The sequence below is a fragment of the Formica exsecta genome, unplaced genomic scaffold (genome assembly GCF_003651465.1).
Source record: "Formica exsecta isolate Colony F162 unplaced genomic scaffold, ASM365146v1 scaffold228, whole genome shotgun sequence".
NCBI lineage: Eukaryota > Metazoa > Arthropoda > Insecta > Hymenoptera > Formicidae > Formica > Formica exsecta.
The window spans coordinates 1,263,462-1,283,996 of NW_021849573.1; the positions used below are offsets into that span (position 1 = coordinate 1,263,462).

At 29.7% G+C, this 20,535-nt stretch overlaps 1 protein-coding gene across 2 annotated transcripts in view; it reads left to right on the top strand.

Moving 5' to 3' along the window:
• The first annotated feature begins 9 nt into the window (after positions 1–9).
• The window catches only part of LOC115235598 (cholecystokinin receptor type A-like), a 26,895-nt gene continuing 6,369 nt past the window's right edge, over positions 10–20,535 (top strand). For both annotated transcript variants that reach the window (XM_029807497.1, XM_029807498.1), the window contains exons 1-5: positions 10–358; positions 9,954–10,068; positions 17,283–17,480; positions 18,960–19,145; positions 19,583–19,758. In XM_029807497.1, coding sequence (XP_029663357.1) covers positions 47–358; positions 9,954–10,068; positions 17,283–17,480; positions 18,960–19,145; positions 19,583–19,758 — 987 coding nt within the window. In that variant the 5' untranslated portion in view covers positions 10–46. The remainder of the gene's footprint in view (positions 359–9,953; positions 10,069–17,282; positions 17,481–18,959; positions 19,146–19,582; positions 19,759–20,535) is intronic.

A 20,535-nucleotide genomic window follows, 5' to 3' on the forward strand; every position in this document is an offset into this window, starting at 1 on the left:
GGGTGGAATGACGAAAGATCGACGAGCACACGAGCGCGACAAGAAAATGTCGATTCAAGAACGCAATCTATCCGATAACCTGGTTTCCACCGAATATTTTGGTGTTTTAGTGGTCGATGACGGCTCGCCGATCGTTACCGACCTTCCCCGGTTCTCCACCGTCACTTCCGAAATTGCCAACGTCACCACGCCAGTCATTTCACAATCGTCGGTTCAAGACAGCCTCCTGGAGAATCTCATTATACCGTTATACGGTACAATCTTCTTCCTTTCCATCGTCGGGAATTCTTTGGTGCTCATCACCCTGGCGAGGAACAAACGGATGCGGACAGTGACAAATGTCTATCTGCTAAACTTGGTAAGTCCTTGTTGTAATCCACTTGACTTCTCTCTCTCTCTCTTTCTCTTTTTCTCTCTCTTTCTGTAAAATGAAGAATACAGAAATCTTCCATAAATGTTAGACTAGCGCATCTAGTTACAAGGAGAGGATAAAAAGACTTTAATTATAAAATTTTCAATTTTGAACTTTAGTATTTACCATCAACGCAAATTAATTTTGAGAGCGCTTTATGTTTACTTAACATAAATAATAATTATTTTTCCAATTTACTTTAAATAAAATGTTTTTACAGCATACTGTTATATATATTTCTTATATAAAATTAATTACGCACACAATCTTAAATAATACTATGACGCAGATAGTGCAGTGATGCATATAATCATTTTCCTTTCCCGAAAAGGAATATGAACCCAACTGTTTATTCATGAATATGCAATTCTATCGTCGTTTAAAATTCACATGATGACATGCTTTGTTATTGATGTGGAAAACAATGAAGAAATTGTTTATCGAAGAGTTCACCATCAGCGATTGATTTAGTGCCCATATATTGCAAACTTTATGTCCAGAAATATTGTTGACAGCAACAGTTCGATAACATTGAATTGTTTTGTAATCGATATTAATTGAATCGAATCGAGCTAAATAGTTTTCTGGCGTGCTCGCCCGAAATTGAAATTTTTGTGAAAATTGTTTCGATTTACTTTATGCTGAGTTTATCATTCATGGCAAAACAATGTTAATTAATTTCTTATACTAGCACAGTAATTAGATTTTATATGAACATAGATGTGCTATTCTTTAATTTTACAAATGATTTTATTATGGATTATCTGTATCTATATCGGTTATCTCAAATGCTATATTATAAATGTTGCTGGTTTAATTTTTAATTCAGAAATACTGTGTGTGTGTGTATATATACACGTGTTGCAATACTATAGCGCAAAAAATAAAACAAGAGAATACGGCGTCAAAAAATAATTAAATTTTTTCGGATCGCAATTTTTCATTTGACAATGATTTGCGCGGATAATACATTATATAAAAATAATGAACAAAGTGTATTTTATCTATAGATCCAACTGAACAATTTTTCAAATCAAAAATGAGATAAAATATGAGATAAAATATATCGTTGCGTGTTCCGTTGCATGCACGAAATACTTCTTGCAATTTTTACGATGTCTCGTGCAGGTTTCTATGCGAACGAAAATATCCGGTACGGTTCGCGCATGGGTTAATAAATAAAAGCAGAGGATGATAAGAGCGCCAACAAGATTCAGGAGTCCTGCAATGTCCTGCTCGCATCTATTTGCCATTTTTGCATATTTCGTATGTGCGGTGCGCTAGGAAAAAAAACTGTTAACAGCACCTTTTTTCGGCTGCACCGGCTGCTGGCGATTCGTCACGCGTGCATAGTCATCATTTTGCCAGAACGAAGAAAAATGTCGGTCACGTTCCTGGATGCCGGAAACCTGAAACCTTTTCCTGCTATGTATTCAATGAGAGTAAGCTTCGTGGAATTGCTTATTGTTAAAATAGGCTCTTCAAAAGAATCTTTGATAGTCAAATGATGATCAATTTATCTTTCAATTTCATTTCATCACTTGAAATCGCTGTTTAAGAAAATGGCACGCAAGTTCGAAGCTTATCAATTAATTATAATTAATTATAATTAGCTTATCAATTATTAAATATCAATTATTTATTAGTATATAAAAGTTTTATTTATCAATAATATCTTATTTTTTAAGATATAATATGTGACAATGTATATATTTAATACAACCAATAATTTTATGCTTAGCCCAAAAAAAATTTGTTGCTAAAAAACATTAAAAAAAAAGAAATGTATATAAAATAAAGTAGAATTAGAATAAAAATACAAAATAAGACATATAAAAGATTTAAAGCAGTGTGAAATATATCAATAAGTATTATATCAATAGTTGATTTTAAATCCGATGTAGATAAATATTTCATACTCTATATATACATATTTTATTTTTGGATGTGCAACAAGGAGTACTCGATATGCTTATTTGTTTGATAGCATTTGCTTGTTCGTAGGCGGCGTATAAAAATATGATGAAAAAATTATTTTTGCGGTATTTTTTTCAAAAAATAAACCACGCTTCGAATTCGCGAGGAAGTGTGTGAATGTTTTAATATTTATATTGAACGGGAAATATTCTAGTTACGCTCGCGCACCCGTGAATTGCAAAAACGGCCACCTGCATAAAAAACGCGCAAGTAATACAAATATTTACAACGTAAAAGTGGAAATATCGGAGCTAATAAACAAGATTCGGTTATTTCTTTTCCCATTTTTCCACTGCTCATCTCCATATCAAAGCGTCTATTTATATCGGCAAATAAGTTTTCTAATACTCCTCTGGATTTGTCGAATAAAAATATAAAAATGTATTGATTGCACAGAAGAATTATTTCGACAAAACATATGATACATATGCCATTATTTTTATGACAATACAATAATGGCTTTAAACATATAATCTTAAATATATGAATGAAAATTATTGCTTATTAAATATTAACTAAAATTTGATATTGAACTTTTCTCTCTATTAAAACTTTATTAAAATAGTAAATGTAACTATCTTTTTTGTATTTATAGATACATGATACATATAATATTTTTATTGTCTTTTCATATGTTTAGAAGATAAAATAGGACATAAATATTTCAAATATTGAAGTAGATAATAAACAAGTTCAAAACACGCAATAAGTTTTATATAAATTAAAGCGTATTTTTTTATTAAAAAATATTAGTAATTACTATTATATCATATTGATTAAATAATAATCATTGTTAATAGGTATAAAAAAATTTACTTATGTATGTTAAATATTTCGAAATTAATAGGATTCGCTTTTCGCTTCACAGCTTCGATCAAGACGGCAGCTTCATAAATGCAAGAGTTGTGCGCGTGTTTCTTTAAAATATTATTTAGATACAAAGCATTCTACCGCGAAACCAGGGAAAGTTAGCAATAACTGTCATGTCATCAATAAGTCGCCTCGCCATGTGACGCCTTTTGAATAAGAAAAGATTTGTTTTAAGACGGGACTCTTCTTTAAAAAGTAAAAAGAATCTTCAGAGAACAAAGAGAGATACATACTTACAGCTGCTGAATTGTTTTGATATACAAGGCACTAAAAATTTACATAAAAACTTTTAGGATCGTGTTCAAAATTTAAGTCCTCATAAAAGAAGAATTCTAATAAACGATTGAAACAAAAAAAAAAAAGAAAACGATCTCTTGTAAATTAATCTTTACAGATGTTATTAAATAATATATTCTAATATTTAATTTAATCACAAAGATATTTAATGTACAAAATTAAGAAAATATGTGGCAAAGAGAAATTTATTACAACCTTTAAAAAAAACTGATATTAAATTGATAGAGGAATCCGTGACACAATGTTCGGACATAATTTTTTAGCATCTTGTGTATCTCCGTATAATCATGTAGAGATATATATTGGTTGTATTGTGGATCAATAAAGTTTTTACGGCACGGTTAAAAGAAATATAACATCTTTTTTGTTCAAATTTGCTTGGTTTTGTGTGAAATAATTTTGTATGCGTTGCAATATACAGTCTGAAAAGTTTACGTATCCCTCGTATAGTGAAGCATGATGGTTACAAATTATGTGCTGCTATTAGCAAATGGAGTCCTTGTCACCAAGATTAAAAAAGTTTTCATAGCACAGAAGTGAAACACAATATTGTTTGCATTTTATTTCCTAAACAAAAAACTTTAAAATTATTCAAATTTTTTCTTAAACTATTATATTACATTATAATAATCTGTTATGACATATCAAAGATTATAACTATATTTATGTTATCTTGTGTAAGTGAAATAGAAATTGTTCGTTGAATTAATCCCTATTATATTTTTACTCAATGGTATTTTTTTATTAATTATTCTATTTGATGTTATCTGTCAATCAATCGGATAAATCAGATAAATAAATATTTATATTATCAAATTCTATGTGCAATACAATTGCTATTGCGTAATCTCATCAGTCAATTTTCAATTTATTGAAAACAATATTATATCTGTATGTGTAATATTTCATAAAATGTTTATGAATAAATTTGAGCATAAATTAACGTAATCATAAAAAATCATAAAAAAAAGAAGACAATATTGGCATTATTGGCAATATTGACATTATTTTATACGTTAGATAGTGTATTAAAACATATAAATATAATAATATTGTAATCAATTTATGATAAATAATAATTGTTAATATAATTTTTTTTATTAGATATATTACTCGCATATTTTTAACACTATTGTCTCGACACAGGGAATTTCATAGCAAAATCCTCTCACCAATCTGCTTATGTAATATTCCCCAAATATTTCCACTCTGTTCCGTATTTCCGCAATCTTCCTTCAACACCGATTCATCATACTGATAAGCGCCTTAGCAAAGCCTTCGATTTGGCGCTGGGAAGCTTTACGGAAGCGGAAGTGCAGACAATCAACAAATATAATCTGTTGTGAATTTACTGCGCTCTTCTGAACAGCATAGATTACCATATTGATATCAATTCGCCAAGTAATATCTTCGCAAGTAGAATGATCTCGTTTAATTACATTATTACCCAAAATAGAGAGAACATTCTATATAGATTGCTTGATATGATTTATTATGTATCGGTGAATCAGCGATTATTATCTGTTATACAAAATATTTTGGTATAGTTGCAACGCGTATAATAGATGATGTACATGGAAAATCCATTTCCCTGCATTCGATTGTATTTTTGATATCGGTACGATATTGTATCGTATATGAAAAAAATTGTGATACTTGAGTATCTGTATAAGCATTGCACAACATATTGATTCATCTATAGTAAAAATGCTTTTTTCATCTTATTTTAGTTTTGTGCGTTTGCATTTTACTGGCAAAAGAGTTATACGTAAAAAAAAAATTATAATGGCGTTTTCACACATGTAGCTTAAAACGCCAAAAAACTCGCGCTTTTTCGAGTCGCATGGATCATTATCTATTCGGAATTCGTCATCGCAATGTGCCCTTTGTCCTCCATCACATGTATCACCAAACAGCAGACTTCTCGAATTCCGAGAGTACATGCCAAATCATCATAAATAAAAAATATAGTGACTGAGTCTATAATATTGATTTTATTTACGCGTAAACGTGTGCTTGACATCACGGGAGAAAAATGGTAATATCTGGATGTGTACGGTAAATTTATCAGAGCTGACATCATAATTCTGCACGGATTTGTGAAAATTTGAAAGGTGAAGAAGCGCTCACACCCCCACGCACACATAACAAGATTGAAATGCGTCTAACATTATACTTTTAATAATTCTTCATGTACTTTATTCTTCTAAATTGGGATATTTATGTATGCATTTATATAATTTTTGTATACAATTTTTTCGCGTTATTTTGTTATATAAATTTGATGAAAAAATATATTGTAAATATATGCGTAAATTGATTTTTACAATAACAACGAGTGAAATAAGTTTTTCTACCATGCGTTACAGATGGTAAAATGTCAAAGTTGAGATTGCTTAAATGCTACGCCGGCGTTCCTATCAATCAAAAATGATCGATGCTACGTTATAACTCGGCATCATTTATATTCGGCTTTTCTATTTGTGCAATATACCTGTAACCGCTAAGTCAATATACAAAAACCATTTTTATAACATGATTTTTATAGCTATGACAATTTGTTGACTACAGTGACTATTCATATATCATCGTATCGTTCCTATTATTAAACGTCGTTTACTCTGCAGCAGTTTTATAATCTGTTGTATTTTTATTCTATTATATATATTAGATTAACAATTTAAATATTTAATTAATATCCTAAGCTATATTACGTGTGCGATATTTTAAATAAGATTGAAATTGGATCGGGCTTTAAAGATTTTAAAATGTCGTGTTTAATAAAAGTTGATAAGATGTGATAGCTCACCTATTTTCGAAAGTTGGCGAAGGCTGATCTCTCTCTTGCTCGACTCTATGATATTTTACGTTAAACTTAAATCAGAATCTCTAGTACGTGATTCAATTTAACGTTTATCTCGCTTCACTAACGCAACATTGGTTTTGCCGTTATCGATAAAATAAAAAGTTCAAGTCTGTCTCTGACAGAAGGTCGGTAATTGAAAGGGACAACTGTTACATATACACAGATCAGTTAACAAGTAACTGTCAGAGATGACAAGTGTCTGTAACGTTTTTTTCCCTATATCGCGTTTATCGAAACGAACGCAACGAACGAGTGGAAATTAAAAGATAACTAACGCTAGATCTAGATAAATAAAAAAAAAAAAGATTTCTGACATACATATGTGCAATAATAATAGAAAGCTACGTATTCTTCTCACAGCGTTGAATTATATACATCTTGCTGATGACTTTAATCGAAATGTAAGACTTTATCTTTTGAAGAAGCGTTGTATACTTAAGAAATACATTGATCCTTGAACAGAGTTCTGTGCGGAAAGTAGTTAAGCGCTTGAAACATTCTTTATAGTTGCAACCTGGGTGTCTCGTCGATACATGTATATTAGAATAATCCTACGTGTGTTCCATGCATTCTGATTTACTAACAAATTTTAGGTACAACAAATTTACAACAAATTTTAGGTGTTTAATTTATACACGTGTTTCTCTGCTCTAATAATTACCGACTGAAAAAGTTTTCTATATCGTAAAAATCGGAATTATTGCTTGTTTGCGCTTGTCAAACTGTTTGACATAAGTTTCAGTTAAATTATTATTTTCCCGCGGTGCACAGTGTTGGGAAATTTAAACGATTAATTATCACTACTAATTAGAGCAATTAAGCTTTAAGTCGTTAAAAATATTTGATAAATGTCTCACTCTCGCAGTTAAGTCAACGCTCCGTTTCGTTAAAAATTCGTTAATAAATTGAATAACATTAATTTCTGTTATAGTAATTTTTATCGCAACGGGAATTGAATAAACACCTTTTTAAATAGTGCAGCATTTTAATCAGGAAATTTTGCTCGTAACAAAATACATACGAAAGTTTTTTACGAGCGAGAAAAACGGATATGTAGTGTAATTGCAAAACGCTAATGTTCACACGCTCGATGCTTTCACATTTTATTCATATTAGGATAGCGACTCATTCGATCAGAAATGCCAAAGCGGGGAGAATAAAACTTTATTTTCTCTCTTTAAATATATAATTTTAATTAGAGTCACTTATATTTTGTGACAAATTTATAAACCACATTATATTAAAATTTAGTATATTTATGTATTATTTAGTAAATACGCACGCAATAATATTAAAATAATATACACGTACATAAATAAAATATTTATACATGTAATAAAATATTTAAACATTTCAATATTATTCATAACAAATTTTTGAAATGTAAATTTATATTTTATACTGACAGTTCATATTCAAATTTTAATTGATATTTTATATTCAAAAAATACTGATTGCTATGTATATGTATATATAAAAATGTATGGTCAAAATATAAAGCTGATTAAGAAGGAAGAATCAAAGTGTTGAATGTTGTATACATCTCGTATAACAATTCTTCAAATAGAGGCAAAACTTTTACCGATATCTCGAGGTACAGAACTTCCAGTTTTACGCATAACACATGAAAGAGTTGCAACGCATTGAAAATAGCTTGCTATTTAACGGAAATGCGATAACCAGAACAAAACCTTTTATTCAGATTTGCGATTACTTGCAGTTTAAAATTTGTTATTTCTACTATTTATATAATTTAATTTTGCTACATAAATATTTTGTAATACAATCAGAATGATATATCATGTTTCCGTCACTAATTGCATAACGTTTTCAAATAGTATAAAAAGCATAGAGAGAAAATTCTTTTTAAACATAAAGTTAAATGTACAATTTTCATGAAAGTTGGCGACAACTTGAAAATCTCTAATCTTGCAACATATTTGCGTGTATGGAATTATAATTGTACGCTGACTTATACTAACTGAATTAATTTGGCGTTTCTTTCTTGTTAAGTTTGCTTTTTAATATATGATCTATTGAAATTAAAATTGAAATTAAACGCAGTACATCACATTTTAATACAATATCACAATGGTTGAGATTTATACAAGGATTTATCAAATTTTTTTCTAACGAAGCATTCATAATCGTCTCATTTAAATATTTTATATATAATTTTGGCTACTTGGGAACAAGACTATTAAAACTATGACTTTTTAACTTTCCGCTTTACAAAACGGCCAAAATGCAGAACTGGGGAATAAAAGTTGGACAAAGCCATTAGTATAAAATGTGCGCGTAGTGGAAATAAGTGAACGCAAGAGATGATATATTATTCGGATGTGATAAATATTATAGGATAATAAGATATATTCTCACCATTTTTATGTAGAATTAAGGTTTATATATTTTTTATAGCCTTCTTTTACGCTATCCTAATTTATTAATGTACTGTGCAAAGCAAAATGACCGTACAGTTTATATATATTTGAATAGCTTTTAAAATTTTTATATATACATATAATACATTGTTTTGTATTCTTTTAAGAAATAACATTGTTACATTAATTAATAAGGAAATATTGGATCAAAAATTGTAAATTTACTATTATTGTCCATAATATTTAAGTAATTATTTTTTCTTGAGACTGGCTATCATTTTTTCCCGGATTAATTATGAATACATTTTTATGAAAATGTAAATTTTAATTCTTTCTTTTTTGCAGTGTATTTTAATAAAATCATGGATGTAATAACCTAGGTTCAATACAGTACGCTTGTAAATCGGTAATAGCTTCCAGCTTGTTTTCTTATTTATGTTTTCTTATTGACTACAACTTTATTTTTGATCGTTTACCTTAAGCTTTTTTAAAAGCTGTATCAAAAATGCAGCAATCAAGCGAAGACTTTCATCGTTAAAACTATTCCAATGGATATTGAATAAAAGAAAAATAAGAATCCTGTTTTCTAAGACCACACAACTTCAGTTTCATTAAGAGTAGTGACTTTCTTTTTACGAGATAGAAAATGTTTTTCTCAGAAAATAAAAATTATTCTGATTGTAAGTAGACTTTATTTTCTAGAAACAAATAATATATAAAAAACAACATCGTGAAATCTGATTGAGTAAAATTAAATATTTTCTTAAGCCCAGTTTACACCCCGTATAATTGAGAACCATTGTTGTTTGCCGATGATCGATTGACCTAGTATTTCGAATTTTATTTGTAGGAATCTTAGAAACTGAGAGTTTGCGCGAGCAATATAGAAACGATAAAATTATTTATTTCTGCTTTAGTTCAAGTTTAAATGTTTCGTGCGGTGAGTCTTCTTGCTTCATTTCACACACACAAATAAAATCTGACAAAATAAATCTTCGGATAAAAAACATTGGTTGTGCTCTCTAATCGTTTAATCTTGCAATCGTACAACCATTTATTTTCCCTTTACGTTTTTTATTGTCAATATATTTTTTGTGTTTTTTTAAGTTAGAAATGTAATTAACAAAATTACTGCTGATCTCTGTTGCAGGCTGTATCGGATCTTCTGCTTGGTGTATTTTGTATGCCTTTTACTCTTCTGGGTCAGATTCTCAAGAATTTTGTTTTTGGTCTCACAATGTGCAAGCTCATACCGTATTTTCAAGGTAAGTGTGGATTCACCGTGTTCGGTGATATAAGAATTCGATATTATTGGAAATAGACGTGTCCAATCTCTTTGCCTCACCGTTCTACATTATAATAATAAAGATCGGAGAGATTTTCAAAAATCCCAGAGCGAGAATATGCGGCATCTTGGAAATCTCAAAAGTCACTTTTATTTACTAAAATATTTGCCAATATACAGGCGGAAATTTTATTAAACAAGGGGTTACTAAATTAATGAAAGTAATTGTCTTAAGTTGACGGTCGTTTCCTCTCGGCAACTTATTAAAGTGTAAGGCAAAGATTTCTACTAAGGAATATTAAATCGCTCTTTTGCTAATTTAATCCACACTGAGAAATATTAAATGATTAATCCGCTAAGTACTTCATAAGCACTTAATTATTTTTCTGAAATGTATTCTATGTATAAAAAATTCATCAAGCAATTGCCAAGACGCATTATCCAGTATTTAGCTCTTTCAAGTGATTAAACAAGCAAAAATTTGTAAACAACTGAGAGATTCGTTGATGAATGTTGTTGTAAAAAAATTAGATAAACACATCAATAAGCCTTTTTTCCGACAATTTATTAATTATATTATTGACAAAAATCATCAAAAATTTTTCTGATTAAACGGATTTAATATATTCGCGTGCATGGCTGTTTTATATTATTAATTATATTTTTTGTGTAAATTATTTCTTGAAATTTTATTCTTATTAAAAGCAAGGTTGAATTAATCTTAATGTATAAATTTATAATTTTATTATACACAAATATTAGCATAAGTATCCCATGATTTAGTACAGATAGAAGCACTCTTTCATAAAAGCACTGAGTGCAGTAAAGTAATATTTTTCTTTGGAGATGCGTTAGACGGGAATAATAGTTTTTACTTTATCATCTTTTCTAAAAAAAATGCAATTACGTTCTTTGTGTAATAAATTTTTCTTCGCATATAGGATCATACATGCAGAAGTGTCTTTGCAGAGATATTAATTCTTCAGTCGTCGCGTGGAGTCTTTAAAAGTTTAATTATTTCCAAGATAAGGTTTTTTTTTTTATATTGAAGTCAGTTATATTGAAATAAAGATAATAAGACGAATGCATTATCGCTTAATCTACATTTATTTTTATACTCGTACATATAAATTAACCCATGAAGTGATTATTTTACATTCGAGTTGGTCTTAATTGGGCAATATTGATGGAGTAAACGGCACTTTGTTGTCAGTGGATGAATATTGCATATAACAGATACTTCTGTATGTCTCAACTTGGGTTCAGACTAGCTTTCTGTGGCTAACTCATTTTCAACAATTGGTTTAGTTTTAGTTTAATTTGCGAAAGTGACTGTACAAACGAAGAAGATTTGTTTCTGTCATTTATTGCATCTTCTCTTTTCATAAACTTTGATTAGAGAAAGACAGAGATAGTGACATTGAGTGCAAATTAAAATTGTACGCTAGTAATTTTTTACATCCTTAAAAGTTTTATTACAGAATCGAAATTTAATTACGAAGTGCAGTTATTCTGATGATCAGCACAATACATCACTTTGTAACGGATTCATTCGTAATGAAATACGTTTAACGATTCAACATGGTTTCAGACATTTTATCCATTTTTAAATAGATTAAAAAATGTATTCTTTTATCTTCTAAAAAGATCGGCATTTTCGCAATAAAAAATGCAACAAAAGACTATGGTTTTATAGATAATACAGCAAAGAATTTTATTTTTTTAATATTTAATTTTTTTTTACGCATTACAATTTTTAAATAATTTCTATATACATAAAAAAACCGTGTTATGTATAGTATAAAAGATTCTTATAGTATCCAATATTCGATGTACAGTTGTCCTTTTGACTGTAGATATGTATCGTAAAAATTTATCATCTTTCGACGTTCTTAGAAACATAAATCTTTATTGATATCGAAATTTTTCCCGAAAATGTAACAATATAGATGCATCTACTTCGACAAGTTAGTTGTGTGTTTAGTATTCAAAGCTCTTACGGAAATTGCAGCTATTACATGCAATTTTAAAGTCTCATATCGAATGCAAAAGAGGATGGCACTAAGCAAATGTGACGGTAATGGCGAGGCAGGAGGGAAAGATGCACTATTAAGAAAATATTCTTAAAAGCAGTCGGTGTATTTTTGTCGACATGATATAATAGCATTTTTGAATAATATTACGATACAATTTGAGATACAATTATAGAATAGAAATATATTGATTATTTATGTTGAATTTTTTTCTTATGCGCTTGAAATGTCTTTTTAATATTCACGCTTCAAAAAGCTATAAAATTGATTATTAAAAAAAAATGGAAAATTGTTTTCAATATGTTGAAAGCTGTCATCGCAAAGATTTTCTTAAGCAACCGTTTTTTTAATGTGCGATGATTAAATTTGCTCGCAGCGTATTGCTTTTGCCGTTGATGGGATATTAAAAATTATTCGAACAAAAATGTATTAGAAATGGCGTTTAAAAAAAATTAAGGTGCTATGTGAATAAAACCGGTATAACTGATAACAAACAGTCAAAAATAAAACAAAATCTATTAGAGAAGTTAAGTAGACGATAATTTAAAGAAGATTTGAGAAGTAAGGAAAATGTTGCTGAAAGAAAGAGGGAGAGAGAGAAAGAGAGAGAGAGAGAGATACGTCTCAATCTTTACATAAAAATTATTTGGAAAATGTTACTTATATATAAAAGACATACACATATAAAGAAATAATGATAATAATGATAATAATGATAATAATCATTAATAAATAAAATAATAAAAGGATTGAAATAACGTGCGTTCTGCGCGCTGTATATTAATATAATTTAAGTTTTCTTAGCATTTTATAATAATAAATAGATGACTTTACCATTAGATAGATCTCCAATGTAACGATCGATCTACGACCAACGCAATACTCAAAGAGCTTGTAGCTGTCACACGTGATATATTTGCTGAGTGAGCAGCAAATTGCTATTGCACGATGTGTACTCGGGTAACCACTATAATGTAATGCTAATTTTCCGGGTTGCTAGACATTGTGGCAAATAAAAATAATCATAAATACATATATATATTTAATTTTTGAGAGAAAACGTGACAGAGAAAGAAAGAGAAATTTTATTATATATAAAAAATATATATATATACATATATGAAATTTATGTATTTAATTTATACATTTTTATGTATATAATAATTTATATTAAAGTACCGCGCGATTATTAAATTTTTCTACATTATCTCTGCGTATTATAGACGCTGGCAATAGATATGCAGTTGCAAAATTACGCTGCATATAATAAGCGCCGATGTTTAAAGTCGAATTCCGATCGTAGAGAGATATCCTAAAAGGGAAAATTCCGATAGATATGCATATTTGTCGTGTATCATAATGGTCTCGTCGCATCTGCGGAATTTAAATGCGCCACTGATGATCGTTCTCGTGAAAATCGCATCTCGAATGTCCGCCGATAAAGGAAAATGGTCCCGCCTACTTCAGTACAGACTTGTATTATACTTCTGAGTATCTCGGGGATACTTCGATATTTCTTTAGATGTATACGTGACGCGCTATCAAGTTCGTCTCATACTTATGATTTGATAGGAAGGAAAAAAGAATGAAAATATGTATATGTATATACAGGTAATATAAAATAACATGTTTATTTAAAAAAAAAAAAATATATATATATATATAACAACGTAGTGTGATAAAATATTTATTATCATTTTTGGTAAATCTCGCTAATGTTTTATACTGTTTGCTTATCATATATTCTGCTCTTGATCTTCATTGTAGATTGGATTTTTAAATTACGCGATACACACGATTGTACAACAGCATGCGATTGCACAATATAAAACTGGACGTAAACTTTTTAAACGCATAACAATAACTCGCGATACAAACGTATCAAATAGATAAAAAGGATGAAGGAAATCAAGGAAATAAAGATATACCGTCGATTCATTAAGGAATTTTTTGTTACGTGTATATTTATATATTTTTTTTTTCGATGGATTATTCACAAAAGCGTATGAGGGATTTTCGAGGACTCATATAAGTATGTACATCCATAGAATATAATCTTCTTTTCGTAACCTGTTTTGAAATTGAAATCGCGCGCGAACGCAGTACATTTTTCGTCGTAGATATCGTCCTTTTTTTTTCTCGAGACACTTTTATTGTCGCGGCAAAAGAGTGGGATATAATCGTTTTTTTCTTCCATTGTCGCGGATTATACCGGCCCTGTTTCGCGACGACACAAATTCGCCCCGCGTCTTATTCTCATAAAACGAATAGAACAGCGGCTTTTTTTTACGAACGAAGAAGTATAACGTATCGAGGTATAATATAACGAAATTTCGCTAGTGAAGGATTTTCATGATGTACGTTATATCATTTTTGCTTAATGAGCGAGTTCCGTGCCATGCCATATTAATTCGCACGTTAATAACGCGGATTTATAAACGTTTCGTAACACGAGATCCAAAGCTCTTTATGCAAATTTTGACTTGACTGAAACAAGTAAACGCATGTTTTAGATTTATGTTACTCTTATCGTAATTAATTGTAACATTTTACAGAAATATGTAACAAGTACCATCCGCTCATAAAATTATTATTTCTCCCTTTTTCCTAATAGCATTGTTCCACGTCGCGATAAAAATAATAATACACGCGCACTATATCAGCGACGTTACTCGAACGAAAAAAAAATTGCAATTTAAAATAAAACTTTGCTGCGCCGTGCTTTCTCTTTGCGGTTTTAAAACTGAGGGACAGACCGTGAATAAACAACCATCGTCAGAAAGGTCACAAGTTGTAGGATGGATAGATGCATTTCATTATTTATTTTGTCATATGCAAAAGCTTACCATTGAAATATATCCAAGAGAAGCAACGTAAATTTATCGGATAATATTGGTGCTTTAGAGCGACGTTCGCAAAAGGCCAGCGTCCTTCTCAATTTTACTAGATGGTACGTTCTCCGTTATCTCCGTGCTTCTCTACAGCGTGTTTCCTCGTAGTTTATATCAATAAAGACGCGAAAATGACGAAGATGCATCAACGGAACTAGTGACTCCATCCGGAAATTTGTGAGAGGTATATACCTCTAAAATACATAAGCATATAACCATTAATTATTATATAATCTAATTGATGTAATCTAATCTCTCATCTAATCGTGTAATACAAAATTTTGACTTTAATTAAAATATAAATAAGCGATATATGAAGTCATTAAAAAACGATTAATCTCAACAACCGAGGATTTGTACTTTTAGATTCTTCATATTTTAAATGCTTGAATTATCGAGTTAATTTACTCTATTAAGATTTTCTTAAATATGCTGATACATATTACATATAATGTTATTATAGTATCTAATAATATATATAAACTGTAAAAGAACTTTTTTTACAAGAGCAATTTATATGTAATGTAATATATGCGAACAAGTGCCACGAGTCGCTTTCAACCATTAATTCCGTTAACTCTGACTGCCCTTGTTTTGCAAATTAGCATAAATTTCTATTGTTCGCCTTTTCAAAATGCATAATTAACTTTTTGCTGTAATTAAAATAACGGTATTAATAGTATCCTTATGGCTCTATTTATTTAAATTTTGTAATTTATTTAATTTTACTTGCTATCGCGAATATTTTTTTTTTCACAGTGCAAAAATATTATTGTTAATATAGGAAATTCTGGGTCTCTAAAAAGCAGTAACACTTGTACATTTTTAAACTTATATTTAAAATTATACATATGTATACGTTACCATAATTGAAGTACAAATTAGGAGAGGTAATCTTGTTTATAATCCATATATTAAATTAATAGCATATGTATTTTAATTATATTAGCTGTGTCGATCGGAAATCTATGCTAAACGAGGTGATTTGTACTTGTAATTCGATATTCCAATGCGTTTTTAAATGAAATTAAAAATAACTGTAACGCGATAAATCGTATCTATAAAGATAAACAAATGTTCTACTTCTCACGCACATTATCCCTCAACAATAAACTTTTTAATTAGTTTGGAATTAACTTTATCTCAGGAAAAATGTCAAGAGACATCAGTAATTCTCGAGTTTTAAACAATATTGGAAAAGAAAAAGATCTTTTGTAAACTTTGAAGAATATGAAATGAATGACAAAATAATATTTTTTGATTAATTTCAACCGAAATTAAAATTTTAATTTACAATATTATTATATATATATTAAAAAAATGAGGAGGTTGTCTCTCTCTATTCAGCTTGACAAAGAATCTTTTTAAAAAAAGAGAAAATTACAATTGCATTTTTTTTACTTATACACAATAATATTATTTTTGCATCGTAACTAAACTAAATTGCGATAAATGAATAAAAATTTTCCAATCAAGGTTATTCGATAAAATTCTCGATAAAATTTAATCCTAATGAGAATTTCCTGTTAATAGCCTTGACATGAAACACCACGTAAATAAGCCATGTTCATGAAAAAATTTCGTAATTGGTTTCGAGGATAACGACAAAGAGAACTTCCTCGTAAAATTCTGTCTTCCTCCATCCAATGTGTACTCTAAGTTGTAAGTCGTGAAAATTGTTTAGTGATGCTTTTAAGTAGAAACTTCTCTCTACCAGTGGTTTTCGTATCGACGGATAACAATGAAAAGAAAGCGAATTCTGGAGTATAAAAGCGATCCTCTGAAAAGCTGCATGTCACGTACATTCGTTCATTTCTTGCGATGTACATAGCTGTTCTAGATTATTAACCTTAACTCTTCAACTTTCTATTATTGAATGTTAAATTGTTTTCTGTCGCCGACAACGTGCAATTGATACTTCTTGCTAACAATCGAACGTATTTTCACGTTGTTCCAGAAAATAAAAAATAAACATACTTCTTCCTTTCTTTTATATTTCGGGATAATTAAATCTATTGATTTATTTAATTTCAAACGGAACAATATAAATCAAAGATTAAATTTTAAAGACAAAAGGATCGATTGTCGTTATGTTACGTTACACAATATCGTATCAGTTTTTCACCGTTCCATAGACAGACTACGGAATTAATCAGAAACGTCGATATCAAATCAGATAAAAAATTATATTTGTATAAATGCAGATACAATAAGCCTGCACGATGACAAGCGAAATGGTTTGATTAAATATAATGATATGCTTTCTTCAGCCGTGTCAGTGTCGGTGGGTGTCTGGACGTTGGTCGCTATTTCGCTAGAACGCTACTTCGCTATTTGCCGACCATTGAAATCAAGACGATGGCAGACACAATTTCACGCTTACAAAATGATTGCTGTCGTGTGGACTCTCAGCCTCACGTGGAACGCGCCGATTCTCGTCGTGTCTCGATTAAAGAGCTTACGTGGAGGTAAGAGAATGCTGATATATATTATGGGCATTGTATCTTATTTAAGTAAATAACAAACGCGACTGACAAATAAATAATAAAAATAAATAATAAAAACGAATAATATTTTGCGAATAAATTTGCGAAAGCGCTTAAAATAATTCGCAAACATTAAAATTTCACTGAATACTATGTAATGTGACATTTGAAATATTTGTTAAAAAATGTTGTATGTTGTTCACCGGACTAGAACCAAATTTTTTACGTCGTATTGACATTTTCATCTCGACCCAATATCGACATCCACCCTTGTCTTCCTCCGAGAATTTCACTCGTTGCAGCTAGCTTATGCATATACATAATATCCAACAACTGAGACATATTGAATACTCTGCAATATTGAACATCTACAGAAGAAATTAAACCCTTTGTGCTGAAGGCTGTTGTGCTTGTGTGGATGAAACTTTGTTACGTGGGAGGTTTTTAATTATAATGAAAGAAGTGCTCTTAATCAATGAAATTTAATAGAACTTGAAATGCGACAAATAATAAATAACTTTTAATTAGTATCAAATAATTCTTATATTTTATATACTGATTGATTGCATTTGTTTAATATTAGTCGTGACTTGTGATCCATTTGTTACGTAAAATTTATATTATATATTATATAGAATGTTGTTTTGAAATATTAATTAGTAATTGGTTGCGCTTGTCTGATATTATCGGCACTTATACATATAATATATATATAAAGTAAGATGTATGTAGTAGAATATGTATATATGACGATCTGTAACTCATTGTCAGTATACATAAAAGCAATTTGGCCATTATTATATTATATAATTCCTTCAGCACTAATTGTGCTCGAACAGGTTTCGCTTCTTAAGATATTGAAAATCAATCGTGTGCAGAGCAATATTAATATTATCGATACCGTATATTACTTACTAAAGAGCTGCATCGAGATAAAGTTAATTGCATCGTAACATCATTACCGACTATTTCTTTATACTCCCTATACTCCTTTATAATTTTATAAATGGTTTTATTAGCAAATGAAGTAGATTTCTAGAATATTAATTATTGTCTTGAATTTAGGGATACAAAATCTGTTATATATAGTGTAAAATATAATTATTCTAATAATTTTAAAAATTAATATAATATTATTAATTATTATAAAATTATTAATATATAATATATTTTTTATATACATACGTAGTATAATGTTAAAATTGATTCTATTTATTAATGAAACAATTTATGAAGAAAAAAACAGATATCTAATTTTAATCGACGAGTTTAATTAACGGCTACGTTTAGGATCTCCGTGTGGACAAATGAGGAATTAGATTGCCTCTGTTTCAACCACGCGGTCGTTTTCCACTGGGAAACGTAGCGGCGATACGAATCCTCGATTATGTCACTCTATCTAAACGGTTTTACTACGGCTAAACGGTTGAAAATCTCTCTCACATTGTATGACAATTTCAGGAAGACGCAAATGTCGCGAAGACTGGCCGAATGTCGGTACCGAGAGAGCGTACAATCTTTTCCTGGATGGCACGCTGCTTCTGATACCGCTATTGCTCATGAGTCTGGCGTATTCGCTGATAGCGATAAAACTTTGGCGTGGTCTGAAGCTCGAGATACGACAGTCATCGACATGCACTAGAAGACGTAAGTAAAGTGCCGCTTTGATATGTCAAACGCACGCACGTGCACCCATATTCTCGTGTCGCGAATGTCACAGAAAGCTGGCTCATACATCAATTGTATCTTCGCTGACATTAAAATTTATTCGATAAAAAAATTTACGTAACATACATCAACAAAATTGCATGATAGTGCATTTACAGTTAATGAGATATCACGATTACTGTGATACATAATTTATATAAGTTATTGAATAAAAATTAATACAGTTATTGAATAAAAAATTCGGAATTCATTTTGTTTTGCCGATATATTTGAGCGCGAATTAGAAATGTGTAACTTGCCGAATATTTTAAAATCAAATAAGTTATATATATATACGTGTATAAAATGCCCTTTTTAAATAGTCTTAAGACCGAATTCATATCAAGATCAAAGGTTGTAAACATTATGAATTACAGTTGAGAGAACGGCGTCTAGCGCGATAGTTCGAGGCTCAACTTACAACAATAACAATGACAGAGATGCAAGGTCGACGGTGGTATTTCATGCTGGCGGTCCAACTTCGAGGTCGCGTCGAGGCTTCTCGTCTTCCGCAAGGCATTTTCAAGGCACTACCCAAGGTGCATCATCTAGGGTGAGAAAATATTGAGTAAACATGAAACATCACCTTGAAATCTAATATCAATAGGCATCCAATATTAATAGGGGGAATTAAATTATCAAAATTTATATTAAGCGTCGCCGAAGAGGCAAGAGAGGTCAAACGCGTTTAATTAAAATTAGTTTAAATTTAATTTTTAAATTATTTGTCTTATTATAATATTATATATCTCTTAATTCTGCAAATTGAATTTATAAGATCTCTCTTAACAATACGTTTCAGTATACAAGGGCGTCAGTTTTTTTTTTTTTTTTTTTTTACGAACATTGATAAAGATATGCAAAAATATCTTCAAACACACATTCTTATCAACTAAAATAATATTATTCCGTTTCATTATTTATAAATATGAGCTAAAAGTAAATATCTCATCTAAAATTTTTATACTTTTACCTTTTTTTTTTCTTTATTTGATAAATTTCGTAATAAATTATTCAGACCTAGTATATTTTATTATCGGAATTCAATTTTACCACTGCAAAATTAATATAGTTTAGATACCTGATTAAAATTTTTTCAGTCATATCATAAAAATATATTTTAATTAATAATATTGCAATTATCTTTTTTGGTTTAATATTCGAGCAATTATTCTTGTTAATAACTCAATTAAATTTTATTATTTATATTATCATCTTATTATTACACAACGAGTAACATATTGATATAATCGAGATAAGCTGTGCAGTTTTGATTAAATTGAGAGAATCACTATTATTATATAACTTGCCTCCCCCCCCCCCCCCCCCG